This window comes from Vigna unguiculata, chromosome 5 (genome assembly GCF_037176805.1).
Source record: "Vigna unguiculata cultivar grain cowpea cultivar isolate G323 ecotype 2 chromosome 5, ASM3717680v1, whole genome shotgun sequence".
Taxonomy (NCBI): domain Eukaryota; kingdom Viridiplantae; phylum Streptophyta; class Magnoliopsida; order Fabales; family Fabaceae; genus Vigna; species Vigna unguiculata.
In genome coordinates, this window is record NC_140796.1 from 16,308,469 (window position 1) to 16,318,090 (window position 9,622).

Genomic DNA, 9,622 nt, shown 5'->3' on the forward strand with positions numbered 1-9,622 from the left:
CTCGTCCCGCATTTCTTTTGCGGGCCTACGGGCCACCCCTGCCTGTCCCGCCCCGAATTATCACCCGTGCTCCACACAAACGCTGGGTGCCACCTCTATAGCATTGGGTGCCATTACTATAGGGGTTGCTTGTACTAGACATCCCTTGATCCACGCCTAATGCCACAAAGTTAGAGAGCTCTAGGACCATTAGCACTAGGTGCCAGCTTGACAAAGACCAGTGTTGACATTGGAAGCCCAACAGTGAATGAACTGTGTTGGGCGGTTCCTTGACAAAGGCTCACCATCTTGAATTTGTGTGATCGCACCCAACCACGAAGTTGGTGGCCTCAGGTAGTGCGTTGCTGATGTGACATTTTTGACGTATTTCTTTTTTCTCGAAAAGAGAACTAATTTTGGAGGCTTGGAACAAAAAATGCACTATTTGGAGAGCTTGGAGAGCTGCTAGGTGTTGGCTTCTTTCTTTACCTTTCAGCAGGTTTATTGAGTTAGTTGTAGTGCCAAACAAGTGTTGTATCCACAAGGACTTTTGTAAAATTTCTTGTAACTTTATTCTATTATGACTTGCTATGAATTTGTTTTAAAATAGTTTGTTGGTGTTGTCGTCAGTGATTTAAACAAAGACAAGATTGAAAATAACCAATATATGAAGATTGTGTTTCACCTATCTTCTTCAATTGTAATATTAAATATTTAGTATCTATCAATGCAATTATCTAGTTCAGCTAATTCTAAATCAACCCCTTGAGTTTAGAACCTAAAGATCTCAATCATATCGTTGGTTCCTCAATCACTAATGAATGAATCCTTCCTTTAAGTGCATGACTTATAAATCAACTAAAGCATTTAAATCTATTCGTAACATTCAAATACATTAGATGACTTGGTTAGACCTTATATTCAAGATTAGTTTTCCAACTCAATCTAAATCAATTATGTAAGATAAGTGATCAGTTCATCAAAACATTAAAGTGTAAACTAAATCATTAATTCATGAATAACAATAATGATATATATATATATATATATATATATATATATACACACACACACACACACACACACACAAAATAATAGCAGTATAGAGAATTATAATAAATTACATCCAACCTCAATAAAAGAGAGTTTAACTATTCATGTTGATGATTCTTGTTACAAGCATATGGGGTTGTTGTCCCTCTCCCATAACTCTCTGAAATGTTACAATGAATACAGAGAGAAAGCCTAAAAAAGGTCTAAAAAGAAGAACTCCCTAAAATAGAGTAGACTCTATTTTTATAGAAAACAAGATTGATTCTCAACTCTAGTCTTTAGTGCTCAGCAACAGAGGTTTCTCCATGTGTAGGGTTTTCTTGTGACTCAAGCTTTTGCTTTGGTGTTCATGCCTCAAGGATTCTTTCCTTGGATGGTTTCCTCTATGCTCAAATCTTACTCATGATGCTCAAGCTCTCCATTTTTGCACAATTTAGGTTTCCTTCCCCAAAAGGTTTCCTTCATGGCTTAACGCCTTGCTTTGTTGCTCTACTTTGGTTCTCAACACTCAACATCACTCTTGGAGCTCAACTGCACAACTTTTCCAGTATTGCAAAAGGTGATGCATTTTTATAAAAAAACATATTAAATTCATGCTTAACCAATTCTCCATACCACATTCTGCATTTCTAATCTAAGAGGGTTTAATTAACTCAATAATATACCAAATGCTTTCAATTGAAGTGCAAAAAGCATGTATCAAATCAAGTATATTGGACAATTATCACTGGGGCTTATGGGAACAATTCTTCATCCTTCTTGTAACCATTGGACTTTCATTATCTTGTACTCATCTGATATTGGGCTTATGGGAACAATTCTTCATCCTTCTTGTAACCATTGGACTTTCATTATCTTGTACTCATCTGATATAAACACACACATACACACACACACACACACAAAATGTTAGTATTCCTATTTCTTTGATTAATGCTTATTGTGGTTTGATCGAAAACTTGATATTTGATTCATTAGATTTGGAAAATATCTTTGGTAATCAAGAGCTGAAAAAAATGCCTAATGAACCTTGTATCTAGAAATGAAGTTCGATTAATTAGTTGTCTTAAACCCTAGTTTTAAAAGTAGGTTTCTTTGTGAAGTGTTTAAGGAGTTTGCTATTAATAAGGAAACCTAGACTCATTCTACTGAGGGATTTGGGTTTGAGTAAACTTGTGGATTGATTTTGACATTAAAATGGAGACAAGTTGAGTGATTAAGCGCACGAGAGTGAGGTCGGTGAAATCTAACTCCAATAATAACATTTCATCTTAATTCTAATGTTTTCCATCTTTTAAGCGTTGATATGCTCCAGAATTGTTTTTATTTATTTATGCATAGTTTAACTTCTTGAACATAACATAAATTATGGACACATTATTTAGCCAAAAGTAGTTATTAGTTGTATAGTTGGCTAGTATATCACAAGTCCTTTGGGAAAATGATACTTGAACTTATTGATTACTACTTGTAGGACTTGGTACACTTACCAAGGAGTCAACAAGTTTTTGATATTGTTGTTAGGGATCGGACTCAGGTCATCTGCATGACAGGTGGAAATATAGTTCTATCAAAGCCAATCTTTTGAGATCTCCACAACAAACAAATATATTTTTTAAATCTTTTTATTTGATATATTTTCCCAAATTATCTTTTATCATAAATATTTATGAATTATCAAAGCCCTTTTTCTAGAAAAAAAGATAGAGAAAACTGCAAGGTCCAATTTTTGTTGCCCGTTCCCTCTTCTTGGCGTAGCCAAACTTCTTCACTTTTTCAAGCATTTCTTACATTCTTCATGCAATGCTTGGCTTGGATTTTTTGTGATTTTGATAGTTTCTATTCTTGAATTTATCTTTAAGGTATCATGAAGCTTTAATCAATTTATTTCCACACCTCCATGACCTCAACTTAGCTGCAGTTGTACTAACACACCTCAAAATATCCAAAAAACATTTATGCAACTAAAAAACTATTTATAACATGTTTTTGTATCTCATGCTCAATAAACTCAATTATAAGAAATCCTAATTAAATCAATGTTTTTAGAACAAAATTCAATAAACAATCCAGAATTAAACATTAAATGAGGGCATAAATATGAACTCATCACAAGGTCAAGGATCAAAAGCTTGGAACACAAATATCTTAGAAGCTCATGGTGCTCTATGAAGCTTAGAACTCAAAGGAAATGAAGATTGTGGGTTGGTGCACACTTGAAGAATAATTTGGCACTTAAAAAAGTGTTTATAATTTTTCTTTACTTTGGTAAGCTTGATGAATGACTTGGTTTGCTTGGTGAGGGTTTTGTTTCTAGGTTGTGTCACTGGACGAGCACTCTCGCTCATTGGGCGAGTGTTCTTGTCTGCAAACTATGTTTCCGAGTTATTTTTATGGCCCAATGTCTTTGGACTTTACTTTTGGTTTCTAGGGTTGCTTAAACACTTGTGGTCTATATATAATTGCACTAAAAACATATTTAAACACTTTTGGTAGTCTTTATATGAATTTTGAATTCATCGAAGAGAGGATTATCTTGGTTCTTGTTTTAGAGCACCAATTCTTATCAAAGATTGAAATCTTTGTGGTAAATATTCATTGACTCATCAATCTACTAGATAAATATTGTCTCTCCCTTAAGACCAAATTTATTATTTATATAAATGTTACATTAATATTTGTTATTAAAAATGATTTACAAAACTTATTACTGATATTTATATTAAAATTTAGTGGTAAAAGTCATGAATAACAAAACATGGGTTAACAATTAAAAAAGTGTAATATGTTAATTTTCAATAAAAAATATGAGTATAATATTTTCAATAATACTCATATTTTTTTTATTAAAAATGACGTTATAAAATATTACAATTTTTTAATTGTTAACCCATGTTTTGTTATTCATGACTTTTATCAATAAATTTTAGGAAAATGATATTATGATTATCATTTTTTGACTTTCATCCTTTACTCCATAATGTAGGCTAGTATGAACAATTGATTAATATACCACTATCTTTTCTTTTGAAAGAATCAATGACCCACACTAAGCCACGTCAGGGATAAAGGATGAGAGTAAAAAAATATGAGTCATAGTATCATTTTTCTAAATTTTAATATAAATATCAATACTTAATCTCTGTAAGTTATTTTTTAATAACAAATACCAATATAACATTTATATAAATAGTAAATTTTGTTTTAAGAGAGAGACAATATTTCTATATTTTGAAAAAAAAAGAATTGAGACTAAATTGAATCAAAATGGCATATGTGGTGACTGAATTGAAACAGATAAACATATATGGAGACTAAATTGAAATCAAGACAATGACACTTGATAATGACATTGACATGTGGTATTACCTTGTCACGTGATAGTGCCACGTGTCACACCAGGAACCTGACACATGAAAAAAAAAAGTAAAAAATTTTTAATTTTTTTTTTAAAAATTGAAAAAAATGAAAAAAAAGTCAGAGATTGACACGTGACATGCCATTAATGGCGTTAATATATTTTTTTGTTCTGAAAGAGAGCTAATTCATGCACTTCTTCAAAAGTTGAGATACAATTGACACATTTTTATTTTTAAAAACGGATACCAACTAACACATTCAAATAAAAATGAGTACTATTTAACTAATTAAGCAAGAAATACAAACTTTTTAAAGTGAAAAATAGATTTGAAATTACTTTAAATTACACCCAAAAGTAAAAACATGAAACCAAAATCTTATTCAAAGGTTAATGTAGTTTGTGCTTAACACTCGTATTCAAATACCACCATTTAATGGCAGAAAAATCATTCATGGATAGTAAAAAGGTAAATTAATACTTATTATACACGCTCAGAGAGAATACAAAAAATAAGTATATAAATTATATGATGTGATGAGAAGAAAAAGATAACAAAAAAATGAAATATATAATTGATATAAATAAAATAAAAATATGTAAGTATAAAAGTGTAAATAAAATTATTGCTCTAAATGGAATTCCATATCTTATCTCATTATTTACTCTAGACAAACTAAGGTGGCAATAGATTCACTAAAATTCTTGCTTTCCTTTGTGTCCCTACCAAGACACTTTTTGATTTATAGCAACCAACCATCCCCCATTCACTACCAAACTTACCAACCCCCATACCATTTTGCATTCTTTTTATATCGGCCTCTCTTTTATTTTTCTTATTTTCTTCATTACCCACTTCTCTTATTTCTTGCTTGGTTATTATTGTTCCCTCTGTGTATGCCTTCTTCTGACACCGATCTCTACCTCTGCCACCCTTTTGCATGTGCTTCTTCATCCCGCATTCAGATTTGTGATTTAAACGATTGTTGTGTATTTATTCTGATCTAGCTTCTCCTTCTGCACGACCCCTCGTTTGTTTCGGGGTGTTTGTCACCCTGCCGAACGTATTCTTGAAACTTGTCAAGTGGGTTGGTGAAGATTCAGATTTGTTGTTAAAAAGTTGGGAACTTTTTGTGGCATCATTTGGGGTTTGGGATTTGAGATTTCGGGTTCCCTTTTTTGTTTGTTTTATTTTTGTTGTGTTTCAATGGGGTGTTTGGATGATGGGCGTTTCGCTGTTGAGATTGAAAATGGAGTGAGCAATGGTTGTGGTAAAGTGGGGTTTGGGAATGATGGTGGTGCCATTGAGGAGGCTGTGAAGGTTTTGTTGGAGGGTCTAGGGGAAGATGTAAACAGGGAAGGACTTAGAAAGACACCACTTCGTGTTGCCAAGGCCCTTAGTGAAGGAACCAGAGGTGAGTGACTTGCTTTGCCATTCAATTTTCTTTGATGCAAAAAAAGGTGTTTCTATTTTCTTCGTTAGCTTTGTTTTCTACACAATATGTACTTTGGTATTTGAATGGTAGAGAGTGCTAAAGTTTTTTCACCTTTGCAGTGTTTTGTGAATGATTGGACCTAATAACAAAATATGGATGGATGGATCTAAATCATTCATTTTAGTGTTTGTTTGAGTTATGTTTGTAAAAAGTACCCTCTATTTTCTTCCATTTTAAACTGAGTTTTAAGGCAAGCTGAGACAAAGCTCAGTTTAGAGTCGTAAAAGCTGAAAACCTAGTAACAGGCTTTTTTAGTCTGTCTTTTTGAATTGAGTTGGGGCTTCCCAACTAAAAGCCAAACATAACTGATGAATGGAGAATTACTTGTGACTGTCGTTTTGCTTGGAAAAAGGTTATGTAAAAGTTGATTACAGTTGGAGATATTCGTTTCTTTTATTGTTTGATGACTACCACATTTAGTGTTTCTTAACTTTTTGGAAAAAAGTTTCCTAGTTCTTTTTGCAAAACTTACTCCAAATTGTCTATTGTATTAATCATATTGTTACAAAAATTATCCTTATGCAGAGACTTATTATTTTATTTGATGGAAAAAGATTAAGAGAACACCATCGCAATAGTTTAAGCCTATTTCTGAAAACCGATACTAATTCAACCGACTAAATCAATGTATTTTCTCAGCCTTGTCAAGTAATTAAAAGGATTTTATATACATGACAAAATGTAGTATTTGTCACTTATCGAAAGGCTTTCTGTATTCTGAGTTACTTTTTACAGTGTACTATCTGTTCTTTCCTTGTAAGTTGGACTGCCCTGCTGATGAAAGGGATGGACATAGGTAGTTAGTATTTAGTATTAATTTCTTGTGTAGTATTTTTGCCTGTTAATCCGAACAAACATCACCAACTCTTAGACAGCCAATAATACTGGGTTGGTTTACAACTTGTTCCTCAAAAGCCATATTTTTTAAATGCTTCCTTACTGTCTACTATAATGAACTTGTTCGATCACCTGGACCTTTACTCAGTTACATACTGTGGAGAAAGATACTGATTACTTTTGGTTATTGCCTCTTTTCTTTAAACATTTCCAGCATAACACATGGTTAGGTTTTTGGAGAGGGACACTGAATAGTTTACTGAAAAATGTTGATATTTTGTTGTTCAGCCTCTCTTCACTGCAGCAGAGTTCTTTGTCAAGTTTTTGAATTACCTTAATTCATTTTTTTTTCTTTGTTAATTTCATTTCAGCAATTCAGCTGCACTGCATACCCTTATTTTGTTGATTTGCTTCTCTGAATTCCATGACCTTGCTTTTGTCTACATTATCATGCATAAATATTATTGTTTCCAGGCTTAAAAATAGATGCTTTTAGTCACTCTTCTTTTTCACAAGGTAGAATTACCAAAGAGATAATAATTTATGTCATTCATGAATCATGATATGCGGCAACTGCTGGTCAAAGCATGTTTTCCGTGGAAACTAGTCATTTGTCTTTCTGTTTTATACGACTGATAAGTGGTCATAAAGGTGTCTTCCATCCTATGGATGCAGTTGCAAAGTGCATTTTCTTCAATCCCATGACATTGCATATGCAGTTGGGTAGGTATGCAATGCATGCACGTCTATGGGAGAGATGGAAGGTTTTGGCATCCTGTTTCAATTTTTTTCTGCATCACATAATCACCCAAGATAAGATTTTATTCCAGAATGAAGTTCTGTGACCTTAACACACTTTCTTAACATGTTAAGTAAATTTCTTACTCCATTATTAGTTCATTACTTCACATGCTTTGCCTTTTTCCATAATTTCCAACATGAATATTTCCCTTTAGTGTTGGATTAAGATACAAATTAACATATTTCTTGAATAATAAATTATCACCAATACTAAGGAGATCTCTTTTCTTCCAGGTTACAGGCAAAAGGTGAAGGACATTGTTCAAGGTGCTTTATTCCCTGAAGCTGGTCTAGATAATAGAGTTGGTCATGCAGGTGGAGCAGGTGGACTTGTGATTGTTAGAGATCTTGACTTGTTTTCTTATTGTGAGTCTTGCTTGCTTCCATTCCAGGTCAAGTGTCATGTGGGTTATGTCCCCTCTGGTGAAAGAGTTGTTGGTTTGAGCAAGCTCTCTCGTGTTGCTGATGTATTTGCAAAACGGCTTCAAGAGCCTCAACGTCTGGCAGATGAGATGTGTTCTGCTTTGCATCAGGGAATAAAGCCAGCAGGTGTCGCTATCGTGCTTCAGTGTACACACATACACTTTCCAGACATAGAATCAGTCTTTCTGGACTCAAACCACGAAGGATGGGTTAAGATACTTGTCTCCTCAGGTTCTGGGGATTTTGAGAACAAAAGTGCAGATGTATGGAACGATTTCTTTAGTCTTCTTAAGTTTAGAGGCATCAATATGGATAAAATTCAGTTCAGAGGATCATCTGACCCATGCTGGTGTCCTTCTCAGTCTTCTCTCTCAGCCAAAGTTTCCTCCAAAATTGGACCAGTCAATCCTACAATGATCTCTGCAGTAGCTTCGATCATTGAATCTTTGGGAGAAGATCCTTTGAGGAACGAGCTAATAGGGACCCCAAGTAGATTTGTGAAATGGTTGATGAACTTTCAAAACAGTAAGTTTGATGTGAAGTTGAATGGTTTTCTTCGTGGTGGGATAGATGCTTTGAATGTAAATGAGGAGATTAACTTAAACAAGAAAATAACCTCTGAGCTGAACATACCCTTTTGGTCACAATGTGAGCATCATTTACTTCCATTCCATGGTGTTGTTCACATAGGATACCTCATGTCTGACGGATTCAATCCTCTTGGAAAATCACTTCTACAATCAATAGTGCATTTTTATGGTTTCAAGCTCCAAGTTCAGGAAAGGCTTACCAGGCAGATAGCTGAAACCATTTCCCCACTGTTAGGTGGAGATGTGATAGTAGTTGTAGAGGCAAGTCACACATGTATGATCTCTCGAGGAATTGAAAAGTTTGGAAGTAGTACAGCTACAATCGCTGTGTTAGGACGTTTTTCAACTGACCCTTCTGCTAGAGCTTCATTCTTGCAGAGTATTCCAAGTCCTACATCAACTGGGGAGCAATGACTCTTGTTTGAGCTCACTTGAAATAATTTAGCACTTTAGTTCGGATCATTCTTTGCACTTTGAAATTTTACTGTCAGCAGTTAAGCAGCCCCAACATGGTTTGAAATTTGAAGTTTTTGTGTCAGTGACACAGATTTACGTTCTGGCTTGAGTCTTTTACATTATAGTCATATCCCCACAAGAAAAAAAAGAGGGGATTCGTCCAGATTTACATACTGGCACACAGTTCCTAGAATGTTAGTGATGTTAGTGTACCTGGAAATTACTGATTTTAAAGTCAGTACTTATAAATTCTTGATACTTTGTGTGGATGTTCACTAAGAGCATGGTTTAAACTGGATGTTATTCAAATGCTTTGGTGCTTTTTTTGTAGTGTTAGAATAGAGATCTATCGCTTCCATGATACCAATAACAAAAGGTAAGTATCGCAGTAATAACCTGAATTGAAGATAGTGTTTTGTGAAGTATAACCAACAAAAGGGAGTGTTATGTGGATCATTTCATATCATTAGAAATATTAAATCTTAAACAATTATTTATACGTTTACCTATATTGAGAATGAGTATACATGATTCATTTAAACCAAAATAGTATGCAAAATAAAACAGCAACACTCAATTTTTTTTTAATTAGGATTAAATATGTTTTTAATTACTTAACTTTAAAGTGA

At 33.8% G+C, this 9,622-nt stretch overlaps 1 protein-coding gene across 1 annotated transcript; it reads left to right on the forward strand.

The window, feature by feature from the left end:
- Positions 1-5,168: 5,168 nt before the first annotated feature.
- LOC114185321 (GTP cyclohydrolase 1-like) lies at positions 5,169-9,302 on the forward strand. Its single transcript, XM_028072982.2, has 2 exons — positions 5,169-5,805; positions 7,759-9,302. Exons 1-2 carry the CDS (start codon positions 5,598-5,600, stop codon positions 8,949-8,951), a joined length of 1,401 nt encoding a protein of 466 aa, XP_027928783.1. The 5' UTR covers positions 5,169-5,597; the 3' UTR covers positions 8,952-9,302.
- The last annotated feature ends 320 nt before the right edge of the window (positions 9,303-9,622 follow it).

Excerpts from the sequence above, each read along its gene's own strand:
- LOC114185321 (XM_028072982.2), top strand. The coding sequence starts at position 5,598 with ATGGGGTGTTTGGATGATGGGCGTTTCGCTGTTGAGATTGAAAATGGA. Across the intron at positions 5,806-7,758 it reads CCTTAGTGAAGGAACCAGAG|GTTACAGGCAAAAGGTGAAG; the intron begins GTGAGTGACTTG and ends CTTTTCTTCCAG.